Consider the following 17,079-nt stretch of genomic DNA (forward strand, 5'->3'; position numbering starts at 1 on the left):
CAGCTGACCTTATGGTTAGCAGCTGAGCGCTTAACCATTGTGCCACCAGGGCTCCTTCCTGTAAAGATTACAGCCTAGAAAACCTAATGGGGCAGTTCTCCTCCGTCACATGGGGTTACCATGAGTTGGAATCAACTCAAAGGTACTTAACACTAACCTAAAGGTTGGCGGTTCAGACCACCCAGCGGTACCAGGGGAGAAAGGCCAGCAGGTGATCTGCTTCCATAAAGACTATGGCCAAGAAAACTATGGAGCATTTCTACTCTGTCACACATGGGGTCACCATGAGTCTGAGTGGACTCTATGGCAACATTTTTTTTTTTTTTAATTTGTCAGTGTGATTGATTTGAAAGAAAACTTCTACCTCATTAGTGGTTTTGATCCTTGTCTGAAAAAAAGGGAGGGTTAATAGAAGGAGATGGTCTACATGGAGTCTAGAAAAAGAGAGTTCAGCCTGTAAGAATTTGGTAATGTTTATACAGCACTATTCAAGGAAAAAAAAATGTTGAATTTGGTTGAATTCTGTTGTGCACCAGAGAGAGTTCTCGTTTTTCCTTAGCCTAGATGAAATATTCCTCAGGACACTTTAATTCCATGTTCATCAGGTAACCTTTTTGACTTATTAACTCAGTACATTTATCAACTGATTTATACATTGGTGGAGTCCTGGTGGTGCAGTGGTTAAGACCTTGGCTGCTAATCAAAGGGTGGCAGTTCAGATCCACCGGTTGCTGCTTGGAAACCCTGTGGGGAAATTCTACTCTGTCGGAATCGACTTGACAGCAATGGGTTTTATACATTGGTATTACGTGAATTTATTTAATGTGTCCAGCTGTGTACAGTGATGATAAAATTGAGTTTCTGGCTCTACAAAGCAGAGACACAGACTCTGAACCATCATGTTTCTGTCAAGGTTCTGCTGCCTTAACAGCCTATCTTTGAGTGACAGCTGCCTTCCTGCAGATAACTGACTTTTCTCTCTTTGGTTTCAGTAGAAATTGTTGTTATTAGTTGCTGTAGAATCAATTTTGACTCGTGGCGACCCCATATGGCAAATAGAACAGCTTCCTAGGGTTTTCGAGGCTGTGATCTTTCAGAAGCAGTCACCAAGTCTATCTTCCGAGACCTTAAGCCAGTAGTCAAGTACTTAACCGTTTGTACCACCCAGGGACTCCTTTCAGTAGAAATTGTTGTTGTGTGCCGTCCAGTCGATTGTGACTCATAGCGACCCTATAGGACAGAGTAGAACTGCCCCATAGGGTTTCCAAGGAGCGGCTGGTGGATTTGAACTTCCGACCTTCTGGTTAGCAGCCCAGTTCTTAACCACTATGCAGAAATAGCAGGCATTAAAGCAGTATCAAAATTACATAGCATGCGTGTAGCATTTCTTTGAAGATCTTTAAAATGGCACAGTAGGAGAACAAATGCATGAATTCTGAAGTTAAATGAGCTCTCAGGTTCCTTTTTTAAGTCCCATGAGTTACTGATTTCAGATTCCCTGCTCTCACTGTTTATGAAGGAAGGTAGATTTTAAATTACCTTTTAAAAGCTGATAAACTTTTATTTAACCAGAAAAGAAAAAATCTAGAACTTGCAGTTTTCTAAGGAAAATTTACTACCTGGACTCAAAGTTTAATCTAGCTCATTTTCTTTTTTGCTGTTTTAGTGATTAATAAACGTTATGCTCAAGTAAATGTTTTAATTTCCCTTCAGGTAGGTATGATATCATGAATAGTTAACTGAAAGAAAAAAAAAAAGCAGGTAGAGTTAAAGTTTTAGTTTGTATCTTGAGTTTGGTAAACTAGCCAGAAATCTTTGTGGCTAATGTGTTTTCATGTTTCATTTAATGAAGATAGAAGACGAGTCATGTCAGAAGAAACAGTCAGCGAATCACGGTTTTCCTTGAAGACAGCAGCGCTGAGAGTGTTTGATCTTCCTCTGTCTTGGTACTATTCTCTCTCCCAGGTAAAAAAAATGAGACAAATGTGAAGTTGAGTAAGTTTATTACTCAAATATAAATGCTACAGAGCATGTTTTGCTTACTGTATTTAAATTTCAGTTGGGGTTTTTATATAGTTTAGTCAAAATGTTTATTAAAGTTGTTAAAAACTTACTTGGTTTTTATTTCATTTTTTATTTATCATATTTATAACTCTTAAAGGAGGATTGCATTAGTTTTTAAAAATCTATCTTAAGTTAATTTAGAGTCCATTACAATTCTTTTCAGTGAATTGTTATTCCAGTAGAACTGTTCCCACTATCATAATCCTTTTATTTTTAATATTTGCTTGTAATATAATTTGCTCTCCATTTGTGCTAAATGAAACGATAACCTGTGGAAAGTAGCATTTAGTTCACTAAACATATATTTAATTTCTTAAGTCTAAGCTGAACATTTTTCACATTTCAACATTTCTAAAACCTGCTTGCATCTTAAAATCAGTATTAGATTGATGAACTATGGTATAATTTTAAGTATCTGGGAAAAGATGTTGAATAGGTAAGATGTGTTAGAATAATAGTAATCTCTTTTTATGGAGTGTTCACTATGTTTTTTATATATATATTTATATATATAATGTTTCTAATCCTGAAAACAATCTTAGAATCTAGATAGCATTTCCATTTTACAGATGAGAAGGATTCAAGAGCTTAGGTAATTTGTCTAAAGTCCCATAGCTAGTATAGGATTTGAACTCTGATCCTGAAACCCATTTTCTTTCTTTTTTTCCTTTCCTTTCCTTTTTTCAGGATTACCTGCTTATTGAGGAACTTTTGAAAAATATAGAAAAGAATTAAAGAGAAAATAAAAATCACCTATAACCCCTCTATAAAAACGTACTTGTTGTACTTTCTTTAGGTCTCTTATTTCTGCATATATCTCTCTGCCCCTCGCCCCTGCCCCTTCTATCTGCCCACATTTGAAACTGTAAAGTTGTATATTTTGAGCATTTTTCTATGTCATTAAAAATGTTTTATAAAAATAGATGTACCATAGTTTATTGAATATTCCTCTATTGTGTTTTTGGGTTGTTTGAACAGTTCACTGTTATTTATACATAAATCTTTGTCCCCATTTTGAGATTTTTATTAGGGTAGATTACTAGAGATGAACATATTGAGTCAAAGGGTTTGGAAATTTATTTGTTTATTTATTCATCTATCTATTAATTAGTTAAACCATTTGGATGATATTTTAAAAGACTAGCAACAGGATATAGCAACACCTACTGTCTGTAAGGAACTATGTTAGGCACTTTACATTAGATGATATTTACGAATTCATTTAATCCTTACAAAGTCTGAAGTATTATTATTTAAAACTTATGTTTGAGTAGCTAATACATTTACATAGATTAAAAATTAAAAGCATGTGCTCACGTGTGTGCACACACAGACACACACATACATGAAGCTGATTTGCTCTATTCCAATCCTCATCTTCTCCCTGTAGGTGATTATTTGGATTGCTTGAATAGCTTCAAGATTTCACATACAGTCATGTATTCTTATTAACTTCTCTTTATTCTTATAAACTTCTCTTGTTTTTCTCATTTAAAATACATTCTGGAGGTCTTTCCATATTAGCATATGCAATTTTTTTTTTTTTAACAGCTGCATAATCTTTCTATATATGCACATTTCGGTGTCTGATCTTTTGCTGTTACAAACTGTGCTGTAGTAAATAAGCTCAATATGTCTCAAGTCATACAGGAACAGGTATAGGATAAATTTTTAGACTTTGGATTTCTGGGTCAAGGAGTAAATGCATTTTAATTTTGATAGCTATGGCTAAGTAGCCCTCCATAGTGTAGTATCATTTTGAACTCCCAGACTTTTGGAATTTTTGCCAGTCTAATAGGTGAGAATGGTATATCAGCATAGTTTTAATTTTTATTTCTTTCATTATGAGTTATGATGAACATCTTTTCACAGGTTTAAGAGCCATTTGTATTAAGTACCATTCTTCTTAATGCTTTTTTAAACATTTTGCTGAATTGCTTTCCAGGTAGGCTATACTTAACCCACACCAGTAATATTTGACATTGCCTGTTTTCTCACAGTGTAGACATCACTGAGTATTATTAAAAAACAAAAAAACTTCATTAGAGTTTTATATTTCTTCTTTCTTGAATTGTTTTCATATCCTTTGCCCATACTTACTTTACTATACCACCTACTTTTCAACCCTAGAAAGAATTTTCTGAATTTTCCAACAATATTCTGTGGAATATTTTGTTATTGTAGATAAACTTCAAGATACGTCCTCTTTATTAAGTCCTGGTAGTTAATATGCCAAACTTAATTCCATATGATGGAACGCCCTCAGATGGGTCAGCAAACTAGAGCCTGCAGGCCAAATCAAGGCCACCACCTTGTTTTTATAAATAAAGTTTTATTGGAACATGGCCACGCTCGTTTATTGATACACAGATATGCGTCACTTAACATTCACGATACGTTCAGTGAAAAATGATGTTATGTCATTTGTATGTTTTGCAGACACCGTATTATATACAGACAGTCCCCGTACAATCCATAGTTAAATCCCCGTAAAGCCTGTTATATTAAAACTCTTATGGGAGCCCACCACACAAAGCCTGAGTGCTGTATCCACTGGATACAGGAGGCCAGCCTTGCCTGGTATGCTGGGCGGGGCGTGGCCTGCGTTGTCCGAAGACTGATAGAGGTGGTCAAGGGTGTGGGGAGGGGTGTGTGGGTGCTAAGAGCAAGGCTGGTGGTGGCGGCGGCCCTGGCTGCTGCCACTCTGTTGGTGCAGCCACTTCCTGATTGTTTCCAGCTGACCTGGAGCTGGGAGCCCACGAATGCTCCAGGCCCTGCCGGCGTCCCTGCCAGCATCTTCACCAGGAGTGAAAGGCTGCGTGGCTGCTGGGTGGATGAATGAAGCAAGGAGAAAGGAAAGGAGGTGAAGGAGGAGGAGGCGCTGTGGGGATTGGGATACCCCCTGGAGCCCTCTGCTCGTTCACTCTAGGAGTTTGGGGCCTTTAAAACCATTAGGGGGAAATAATAAAAGGAGAGCTGCTTTCCCTTTAAAAGAAAAAAAGAACCCTTATGGGACAATGAACATATATGCAGTTGGAGGTTGCCCAAATGGACGTTATGTGGCATATGACTCTATTGTCTATGACTGTTTTTGTGCTACAGCAGTAGAGTTAAATATTTGCAATAGGGACCATATGTTCCACAAAGCCTAAAATATATATTGTCTAACCTTTACAGAAAAGTGTTAAGAGAGGGGCCTACAGTTTAAATAACATCAAAGGACCAAGAAAGAGCCATGGAGGAAAAGCTCAGAATTCTTATTTAGATAGTTCTGTTGCTTCAGAATTAGATTTTTTTTTTCATGAAAAAAGACATGTATGAGATCTTCTGTTCATTAGATCAGCCTCCAAAAATTGACAATTCATACTAGATGTGGTTCAGTTATTATTAATGGCAAAGTGAGATATGCCATCAGTGCAACTAAAGTAATTTCAATAGATGATGCATACCATGCCTTGATTTAATCATGCCTTTTATAATGCATTTAGATCCCTGCTCCACCACTGTGGAATTGTGTGATGTTGGGCAAGCTACTTCTTTACTGCTCAATTTTTATCATCTATCAACCCACTGCCGCCTAGTTGATTCTGACTTTTAGGATGAAAAGCTTAGTGCTTGGCACACAGTAGGGATGAGTGAGTACTCCAATAAATGTTGTTGTTAGGTGCCGTTGAGTCAATTCCGACTCATAGAAGCCTATGTACAACAGAATGTAATACTGCCCAGTCCTGCGCCAGTAAGTGTTAGCTCCTATTTTATTTCCCTGTGTCATTTATTTAAAGAATAATACATTTTTAAGTTATTTTTTCTTTTATTTAATGAAAACATACTATAACAAAATACCTAAGTATCTTTTGTCTCTGTGGTATTCTTAAGATTACTTTGGTATATTACTGTGTATCATGTTCATACAAGCACGCACTGTTTTTCAGTTGGAAACCACAAACAAAGTGGTAAGTAGTTGAATTCAAGTTCTGAGAGTTCAACAAGAAGGACTAAGAATTAAGTAAGCATTTAAAAGTAAAATCTGTCTACCCTGAGAGTATGGCCTCCAGACACCCTCTTAACTCAGTAGTGAAGTCACTCCTGGGGTTCACCCTTCAGCCAAAGATTAGACCGCCCCATAAAACAAAGCAAGACTAAGCCCAGGGCAGGGATGAGAAGGCAGGAGGGGACAGGAAAGCTGGTAATGGGGAACCCAAGGTCAAGAAGGGGAGAGTGTTGACACATCATGGGGTGGACAACCAATGTCACAAAGCAGTATATGTATTAATTGTTTAATGAGAAACTAATTTGCTCTGTAAACCTTCATCTAAAGCACAATAAAAAAATAAATAAAAATAAAATCTGTCTAAGTGCAATGTGATATCCTGGATTAGATCCTGGAATAGAAAAAGGATATTAGTGGAAAAACCGGTAAAATCAGAATAAAGTCTGGAGTTAATAATATCGTACTAATGTTAATTTCGGAGCCCTGGTGGTGCAGAGGTTAAGCATTTGGCTGCTAACCAAAAGGTCAGCAGTTCAAATCCACCAGCTGTTCCTTGGAAACCCTATGGGACAGTTATACTCTGTCCTATAGGGTCACTATGAGTCAGAATTGACTCCACGGCAACAGGTTTTTTTTAATGTTAATTTCTTAGTTTTGACAAGAGTACCATGGTTATATAAATGCTAATATTAGGGAAAGCTTGAGTGAAGGGTATATGGGAACTCTATTATCTCTGTAACTTCTTTAAATTTAAAATTATTGCAAAATAAAAAGTTTGCTAAAATCTGTAAGGGGAGGTTAAGTAATAAAAGCTGACATTTTTTGAATGCCTGTTCTGTGTCAAGCATTACTTTACATGTTATCTTCTTTTACAACAACCCTATGAGAAAGATATTATCCCCATTTGACAGGTGATGAAACTGAAATTTGGAGGCACTTTAAAGGCTTGCCCAAAGTTTACAGTTTGCATGTGACATGTTCTAATTATCAGAGAGATTTTTTTCAACATATAAATATGTATGTATGTATGTATATTAAGCATCTACTATGTTCCAGTCAAGATACAAAGTGGTGAGCAAGATAATAGACATAGTCTCGGCCCTTACAGAGCTTAGAGCCTAGCAGAGAACAGAGCCTCTCCTACCCCCTCAGAAAGGTTTGGTAAGTACTATGTTTGGGGAATAGATCAACTTAGTTGTAGCAATAAGTTTATGCTGAGTAAAGGGAAGTAAAGTTATTGGAGCAGGAGACTTGTATTTGACTGTTTTCTTGCTCCAGAGAACATTAGATGAGGAGGGAACACTTGACAAGAACAGTACACAATGGCATCAGGTTATGGAGTGGGGAGGATTGTGAAATCTGAGCACAAGGAACAGCGTCTTATTCCTCACTCTATATCCTCAGTGCCTAGCCCATTAATGTTGAATGAATAGGACAACAGTCTAGTTTTCATTCTGTCTAGAGGTAAAGGAATAGACTATATCACTTCAAAAACACCTCTGAACTTTGTGATTTGGAGATGCTGTATTTCCAGTGCTCTAGGCAATGACATAGGACATAATATTCTTTCTTCTGGGGAAAAATAAGTAACAAAATGAGAAGTGATAGGCAGGAGTAATATTAGAGACTTTCGAGCCTTGTGTTGTCTAGATTATTTGTGATAAATACCTTTGGAAAATTTGCTGCCTTTTTTTTGTCAGGGAAAAGTTCTTTTTTCATGAGACAAGGGCTTTAAACTTTAATGGATCTTTTATTTCTAAAAAAGTACATGACATTTTAATAGAACTTTGATCTTAATAAAATGTAATTGATTTATATTGTATTTAAATTCATATTAGTAGCACATTATATATCTTACAGAGTAGCTTTAATTTTGTATTTATGCCTTTTAATAGGTCTCTAACTTCAGTGCCTAGGATATAATTGTTGTTAGGTGCCGTCAAGTCAATTTTCAACTCATAGAGACCCCATGTGATAGAGCTGCCCGGTAGAGTTTTCTAGGCTGTAATCTTTATGGGAGCAAATTGCCAGGTCTTTCTCCCGTGTAGATGCTGGATGGGTGTGAACCGCCAACCATTCAGTTAGCAGCCAAACACTTCACCATTCACCACCAGGGCACCTAGGATGTAGTAGAACTGGCAATTTAAGAACTCGTGATCACTTAGCTGTGACTGGGCCTGTGTTAATAGATTATTTTCTTTAGTGGAGGTCTTGATTTTTTTGTCTTGTGTTTATTCATCCATTAAATACTAATATTTAAGTTTGGCCTAAGAAGAATGTTTTCTTTTTGATAATGAGGTCAGGCCAACTTATACAATGTAATGAAAAGGTGTTCTTAATAATAGTGCTATTTTTAGATTTAATTTTATTATCAAATCTTTAGCTTCACATTCAAAGAACTGATTTTTTTTTTCCCCCCTAAATCTCATTTGTTTGCTATCAATACTGGAGTTATGGTTCCAGAGGAAAAAGATAGAAATGGAAAGAAATAAAAATTGATAATGACTTCAAAGAACTGATTTTTTTTTTCCCCCCTAAATCTCATTTGTTTGCTATCAATACTGGAGTTATGGTTCCAGAGGAAAAAGATAGAAATGGAAAGAAATAAAAATTGATAATGACTATCACAGAGACATTACTAAAGATATGTACTGAAAAGAATAATCTTATAGTTTGTGAATGGAAAAAATTCGAGCTGGTATTTGGATGTTCCAGGTCTTGGAAGAATTTAAGTGACTTTGGAAGAAAACTAGAATCAGAATAGTTTTAATTTTTTTAAAGTTAGATCATAGTCACTGAGGTCAGATGCTAATGGCAAGTGGAAATAAATCATTCTGCATACCATAAAATGAGCAATTCTTTTGGATTTATGTGTAGAATGAAGTTTTTTTAAAACTCTTTATTGAAGTATATTTGACAATCATGTCATCTGCAAATAGAGACAGTTTTATTTCTTCCTTTCAGTATATATATATTTCTTTTTCTGGCCTTTGTGCACTGGCTAGTACTTTTAGTATGATGTTGATGAGAGGACATCCTTACCTTGATCCTAATCTTACAGGAAAATCATTTAGTCATTCACCATTAAGCATCATGTTTTACTGTAGTTTTTTTAGCCATAGATTTTTATATATGCCCTTTATCAGGCTGAGGAATTTTCCTTCTATTCCTGATTTGCTGAGAGTTGAATGTTGAATATTTTCAAATGCTCTTTCTGCATCTATTGAGATACTATGGCTTATCTTCTTTCATATGTTATTATGATAAATTACATTGAGTTTTGAATGTTGAACCAGAATTGCATTCCTAGCATATACCTCACTGAACCATATGTATTAGTCTTTTTATGTATTACTAGAGTCTATTTGTTAATATTTTGTTGGGGATTTTTGTATCTGTCAATGAGTGTTAGTCAATGAGTGATATTAGCCTATGATTTTCTTTTTCATAATGTCTTTGTCTGGTTTTGGTATGAATAGTAATGCTACCTTCATAAAATGATTGGAGAGTGTTGCTTCTATTTTCTAGAAGAGATTGTGTAGAATTGACATTATTTCTTGCTTAATGTTTGTAGAATTTGGTAGTGAAATCATCTGCACCTGCAGTTCTTTGTTGGAAGGTTTCTAACTACAAATTCAGTTTCTTTAACAGATGTAGGACTATTCGTGTTATGTATTTCTTTTTGAGTGAATTTTATTAGTTTGTGTCTGTCAAGTAATTGGTCCATTTCATCTAAATTGTTGAATTTATGGGTATAGAGTAGTTCACAATAATCCTTTTTTATCCTTCTTAACTTTAAGGTCTATAGTGATGACTCCTCTTTTATTTCTGGTATTGTTATTTGTGTCTTTTTTTTTCTTGGTCATTCTGGCTACAGGTTAAACAATTTTACTGATTTTTTTTCAAAGAACCAGCTCTTCATTTTATTGATTTGGTTTTCAATTTCACTGATTTCTGCTTTAATTTTTATTACTTCCTACCTTCTGTTTTTTTGGTTTGATTTTTTAAAAATATTTTATTATGGTGTTTTGCGTGAAAGTTTACAAAAGTTAGGTTCCCATTTAACAATTTTTATACAAATTATTCCATGACATTGGTTTCAGTTTTCACAATGTGTCAGCATTCTCATTATTTCCATTTTGTTTGTTCTGTTTCCATTGATCTAGCTTCCCTTCCCCTTCTTGCCTTCTCATCTTTGCTTTTGGGTAAATGTTGACCATTTGGTCTCATGTAGTTGATTGTTTACGGGAGCATATTACCCGTGGGTGATATTGTTTATTGTATAAGCCAACCTATTATTTGGCTGAAAGGTGACCTCCAGAAATAGCTTTTAGTTCCAAGTTCAAAGGATACTTTAGGGTGATAGTCTCTATTGGTCCAGTAGATCTGGCCTTTTTTAGGAATTTGAATTTTGTTCTACATTTTTCTCCCGTTCTGTCTAGGACCTGCTGTCATGACCCTGGTCAGACCTGTCAGTAGTGGTAGCTGGACACTATCTAGTTCTTCTGGTCTCAGGTTAGAAAAGGCTGTGGGTTCGTGTGGGCTGTCACTCCTGTGGACTAATTGCTTCTTTGAGTCTTTGGTTTCCCTCATTCTCTTTTGCTCCAGACAAGTAGAGACCAATAGTTGTATCCTAAATGGTCACCTGCAAGCTTTTAAGACCCCATATGCTACTCACCAAACTAGGATATAGAACATTATCTTTCTGAACTATGTTATGCCAATGGACTAAGTTGTCCCAAGAGACTATGGTCCTAAGCCCTTTAACCCAGTAAACCAATCCCATGAATTGTTTGGATATGTCTCGGAAGTCTCCGTAACTGTTCCCCCATGTGCTTTATTATATATATGGATATATATGCAGCACACACAAACATGTATCTACATATGCCTACAGATACACCTATACATGCACATGCATTTAGTCACGTATGCCTTCCTATACACATATATGCATACTTATCTACCTATGTAACCATGCACACATTTTTTGGTTATTGTTACTGTTGTTGAAAAATTCTATATGTATTTACCAAAATTGTCCCTTTTTCTTTTGTACTTCTTAAAGTCTACATTTACCTCGGTCAGGTGGTACAGACCAGCCATATTTGGTATTGCCTTTCCCATCACCAAAAATAACAAATGTCTACTATCTAGAAAGTGATTCCTCCTCCCTCCTCCTCCCCTCCCTAGTAACGATCTAAGAACGTTGCTTTCTGTGTGTGTAGCTATCCTTGACTTTTTGTAATAGTGGGGCCATACAATATTTGCCTTTCTGTGGTTGACTTATTTCACTCAGTATAATGTTCTCCAGATTCATCCATGTCGTAAGATGTTTCACAGACTCCTCATTATTCTGTATAGTTGCATAGTATTCCATTGTATGTATGTACCACAATTTGTTTATCCATTAATCCGCTGATGGGCACTTAAGATGTTGCCATCTTTTTGCTATTGTGAATAATTCTGCAGTGAACATAGGTGTGCATATTGTCTATTTGTGTCACTACTGTTATATTTCTTGGATATATACCTAGGAGTGGGATTGCTGGATCATAAGGTATTTCTATTTCTAGCTTTTTGAGGAAGTGCCATACTGTTTTCCATAGTGGTTGTACCATTTTACAATCCCACCAGTAGCGTATAAGAGTTCCAGTCTCCCCACGACCTTGCCAGTATTTGTTGTTTTCTGTTTTTTTGATCATTACTATTTTTGCAAGGATTGTGGTTCTGGTTTGCATCTCTCTAATGGTTAATGATCATGAGCATTTTTTCATGTATTTGTTGGCCACCTGAATATCCTTTTTGGTGAAGTGTCTGTTCATATCCTCTTCCCATTTTTCGATTGGATTGTTTGTCCTTTTGTTATTGAGTTGTTGAAGTTTTCTATATATTTTAGAGACTAGACCCTTATATGATATATTGTTGCCAAAGATTTTTTCCCAGTCAGTAGATTCTCTTTTTATCCTTTTGGTAAAGTCTTTTGATGAGCTAAGTATTTAATTTTTAGGAGGCCCAGTTATATAAGTTATCTATGTTTGTGCATTTTTAGTTGTGTTTGATAGCCTATTTATGCCGAAAATTAGGTCCTCTAGTTTTGTCCCTATGTTATTGTCATGGATTGAATTGTGTCCCCCAAAAATATGTGTATCAATTTGACTAGGCCATGATTACCAGTATTGTGTGATTGTCTACCATTTTGTCATCTGATGTGATTTTCCTGTGTTGTAAATCCTATCACTATGATGTTAATGAGATGGATTAGCAGCAGTTATATTGATGAGATCTACAAGATCAGATTGTGTCTTAAGTCAATCTCTTTTGAGATAGAAAAAAGAGAAGCAAGCAGAAAGACAGGGGGACCTCGTACCACCAAGAACCAAGACACAGGAGAAGAGTGTGTCCTTTGGACCTAGGGTCCCTGCGCTGAGAGACTCCTAGACCAGGGGAAGATTGATGACAAGGACGTTCCTCCAGAGCCAACAGAGAAAGCCTTCTCCTGGAGCTGATGCCCCAAATTTGGACTTCTAGCCTGCTAGACTGTGAGAGAATAAACTTCTGTTTGTTGAAGCTATCCACTTTTGGTATTTCTGTTATAGCAGCACTTGATAACCAAGACAGTTATCTTCTAGGAACTTTATAGTTTTAGTTTTAACATTTAGGTCTTTGATCCATTTTGAGTTAGTTTTTATTCATGGTGTGAGGTATGGATTCTGTTTCATATTTCTGCAAATGGATATCTGGTTTTGCCAGTACCATTTGTTAAAGAGACTGTTTCTTCCTCCATTGAATGGACTTTGACCTTTTGTTGAAGATTAGCTGCCCATAGATGGATGGAGTTACTTCTGGGTTCTTAATTTGATTCCATTGGTTTATGTGTCTGTCATTGAACCAGTATCAGGCTGTTTGGATTACTGTAGCTGTATAGTAAGTTTTGAAAGGGGAAGTGTGAGGCCTCCTACTTTGTTCTTTTTCAATATTGCTTTAGCTATTCAGAACCTCTTTCCTTTCCATATAAAGTTGGAGATTAGTTTTTTCATTTCATTAAAAAATGTTGGGATTTGGATCAGGATTGCAGTATATCCATAGATCGCTTTGGGTAGTACTGACATTTTCACAATGTTAAGTCTTCCAGTCCATGAGCATGGAAAGTTTTTCCATTATGTAGGTCTCTTTTGGTTTCTTGCAGTAATGTTTTGTAGTTTGTCTTGTATAAGTCTTTTACATCCCTGGCTAGGTTCATTCCTAGGTATTTTATCCTTTTGGGGGCTATGGTAAATGATACTGTTTTCTTGATTTCCTTTTTGGAATTCTCCTGTTAGTGTTGAGGAACCCATCTGATTTTTGTGTGTTGATCTTGTACCTTGCCACCTTACTGAATCCTCTATTAGTTCCAGTAACTTTCTGTGGAGTCTCTGGAATTTTCTGTGTATAGGATCATGTCATCTGCAAATAAAGATAGTTTTACTTCTTCCTTTCCAGTCTGGATATCCTTTATTTCCCTTTCTTGCCTTATTGCTCTGGTTAGGACTTCCAGTAAAGTATTAAATAAGAGTGGTGATACTGGGCATCCTTGTCTCATTTCCGTTCTCAAGGGCTATGCTCTCAGTCTTTCTCCATTGAGAATGCTGGCTGTTGGTTTTATTTTCATTATGTTGAGGAATTTTCCTTCTATTCCTATACAGTAGGATGGATCACTTTTATATGGCCTTTCCAGCCATGGTCATGTAACTCCCACCAAAAGATGGTGTAGGACTATGTAAATAAGGTACTTGTGGCCCACCAAGGGGATTGGACAGCTTGGTAATAATACAAGCAAGGGGCATGGTACCCTTGTGGAGGTGGGACCATGCAAATAAGGTGTATGAAAACCTAATGAGGGGATTAGTCAGTTTTGTCATCCCGCTAGGATTAAAAGAGAGCCAATCCCAGAGTAGAGGGGGACCTGACTACCACCAAGAAGAAGAGGCGGGAACAGAGTGCATCCTTTAGACCTGGGATCCCTGCACTGAGACCCTCCTAGACCCAGGAGACAGACAGAGAGACAGCTGTAACACTGAAGATGGCAAGATAGAAGAGTGCCAGAGAAATGGTACCAGCAGAGGCAGCAGAACCAGAAGATCAGCAGGAGGCAGCACAGTGAGCTTCCTGGGTCACAGTGCAAGAAAGCTGAGCACCTTTGGGCAGGAGGCTTGCTGGCGAAGTGGGGTGCTTCTGTGCACATGGCTGATTTAGGCATGCCGACCCACAGAATAAGAAAGCAGAGCCTTTGGGAAGGAGACTTCCTAGTGGAGTGGGGTGCCTCTGGGCACATGGTGGAGCTAGGCTCGCCATCCCATGCAGCAAGTCAGCTGAGTGTCTCAGGCAGGAAGCATGCTGGCAGAGTAGCGAGGCTTCTTGACCCATGGAGCGAGAAAGCTGGGTGCCTTTGGTCCGAGGCATACTGGTGGAGTGGGGTACCTCGAGGCACTTATTGGTGGAGTGGGGTACCTCGAGGCACTTATTGGTGGAGCTAAAGTGCTTTGTAACACTAGCCAGAGTATGGCAGAGGCTGGGTCGAGGGGCTGAGGGGCAGAAAGAGGCTTGCCTGCAGGCATGGCTGAGAAGATGTCCTAATTGAAGAACTGTATCCTGAGTCATTTCTGATCCTAAATTATAACCTGTTACTTACCTAATAAACCCCATAATTATGAGTATTGTCTGTGAATTCTGTGTGGCCACTGCAATGAATTACTGAAATCAGCAGAGAAGTAGAGGGTACCCTGGGAGGGATGGCTGGTTAGAGGTGGAGGCATGTCTGACCTCTGCCTCATAGCAGTCAGCCTTGGGCTGCTGATGCTGATAATGATTCTTCCCCCTTGTGAAGTTAGAGGAGGTCAGATGCCTCTACCACACCATTTTTACATCCTATTTTGCTGAGAGTTTTTATCAAGAAAGGGTGTTGGGTTTTATCAAATGCCTTTGTGCATTGATTGAGATGATCATGTGATTCTTTTTTTATTTAGGTGGTGAATATGTTGATTGATTTTCATTTTCTTTTTTTTTTTTTTATTGTGCTTTAAGTGAAAGTTCACAATTCAAGTCAGTTTCTCATACACAAATTTTTATGTGATCCTAGTTGCTCTCCCTGTACTATTTCAGCACACTACCCCTTTCAACCACAGATTTCCCACGTCCATTCAGCCAGCTCCTGACCCTCTCTGCCTTCTCATCTCGCCTCCCGACAGGAGCTGCCCATTTAGTCTCACGTATCTACTTGAGCTAAGAACTAAGAAGCACACTCCTCATGAGTATCACTTTATGTTCCATAGTCCAGTCTAATCTTTGTCTGAAGAGTTGGCTTCAGGAATGGTTTCAGTTCTGGGCCAACAAGAGTTCAGGGGCCATGTCTTCCAGGTTCCCTTCAGTCTCAGTCAAACCATTAAGTCTGGTCTTTTTACTAGAATTTGAGTTCTGCACCCTACTTTTCTCCTGCTGCATCAGGGACTCTCTGTTGTGCTCCCTGTCAGGGTGGTCATTGGTGGTAGCCAGACACCATCTAGTTCTTCTGGTTTCAGGCTGATGAAGTCTCTGGTTTATGTGGCCCTTTTTTTTTGTCTCTTGGGCTAATATTTTCCTTGTGTCTTTGGTGTTCTTCATTCTCCTTTACTCCAGGTGGGTTGGGACCAATTGATGCATCTTAGATAGCCGCTCGCTAGCTGTTAAGACCCCAGACACCAGTCACCAAAGTGGGATGCAGAACATTTTCTTAATAAGTTTTGTTATGCCAGTTGACCTAGATGTCCCCTGAAACCATGATCCCCAGACCGCCACCCCTGCTACTCTGTCCTTCGAAGTATTTGGTTGTATTTAGGAAACTTACTAGTTTTTGGTTTACTCCAGTTGTACTGACCTCCCCTGTAGTGTGTGCTGTCCTTCCCTTCACCTAAGATAATTCTTATCTACTATCTAGTTAGTAAATAACCCTCACCCTCCCTCCCCACCGTTGTAACCATCAAAGAATGTTTTCTTGTGTTTAAACCTTTTCTTGAGTTCTTATAATAGTGGTCTTATACAATATTTGTCCTTCTCTGACTGACTAAATACACTCAGCATAATGACCTCCAGCTTCCTCCATATTATAAGATGTTTCACAGCTTCATCGTTGTTCTTTATCATTGCGTAGTATTCCATCGTGTGGATATACCATACATTGTTTATCCATTTGTCCATTGATGGGCACCTAGGTTGTTTCCATCTTCTTGCTATTGTGACCAGTGCTGCAGTGAACATGGGTGTGCAGATATTTATTCGTGTGACGGCTCTTACTTCTCTAGGATATGTTCCAAGGAGCGAGATAGCTGGATCGTAAGTTACTTCTATTTCTAGCTTTTTAAGGAAGTGCCAAATCAATTTCCAAAGTGGCTGTACCATTTTACATTCCCACCAACAGTGTATAAGTGTTCCAGTCTCTCCACAACCTATCTAGCATTTATTATTCTGTGTTTTTTAGATTAATGCTAGCCTTGTTGGGGTGAGATGATACCCCATTGTAGTTTTGACCTGCATTTCTCTACCAGCTAATGATCATGAGCATTTCTTCATGTGTCTGTTAGCCGCCTGAATGTCTTCTTTGGCGAAGTGCCTGTTCATATCTTAGCCCATTTTTGAATTGGGTTATTTGACTTTTTGTTGTTGAGGTTTTGCAGTATCTTATAGATTTTAGATATTTAGACGCTGATTGGATTTGTCATAGCCAAAAATTTTTTCCCAGTTTGTACGTTGTCTTTTGAATCTTTTGGTGAAGTCTTTTGATGAGCATAAGTGTTTGATTTTTAGGAGCACCCATTTATCTAGTCTCTCTTCTGGTGCTTTGTGCATTGTTACTTATGGTTCCTATTGTGTTTATGCCATGTATTAGGACTCCTAGCATTGTCTCTGTTTTTTCCTCCATGGTCTTTATCATTTTTGATTTTACATTTAAGTCTTTGATCCATTTTGAGTTAGTTTTTGTGCATGGTGTGAGGTATGGGTCTTGTTTCAGT

At 37.7% G+C, this 17,079-nt stretch overlaps 1 protein-coding gene across 1 annotated transcript in view; it reads left to right on the plus strand.

The window, feature by feature from the left end:
- The first annotated feature begins 1,821 nt into the window (after nt 1–1,821).
- The window catches only part of MIGA1 (mitoguardin 1), a 107,015-nt gene continuing 91,757 nt past the window's right edge, over nt 1,822–17,079 (plus strand). Inside the window, exon 1 of the mRNA XM_004369080.3 lies at nt 1,822–1,965. Coding sequence (XP_004369137.2) covers nt 1,825–1,965 — 141 coding nt within the window. The 5' untranslated portion in view covers nt 1,822–1,824. The remainder of the gene's footprint in view (nt 1,966–17,079) is intronic.

The sequence above is a fragment of the Trichechus manatus genome, unplaced genomic scaffold, assembly GCF_000243295.1.
Source record: "Trichechus manatus latirostris isolate Lorelei unplaced genomic scaffold, TriManLat1.0 scaffold00003, whole genome shotgun sequence".
Taxonomy (NCBI): Eukaryota; Metazoa; Chordata; class Mammalia; order Sirenia; family Trichechidae; genus Trichechus; species Trichechus manatus.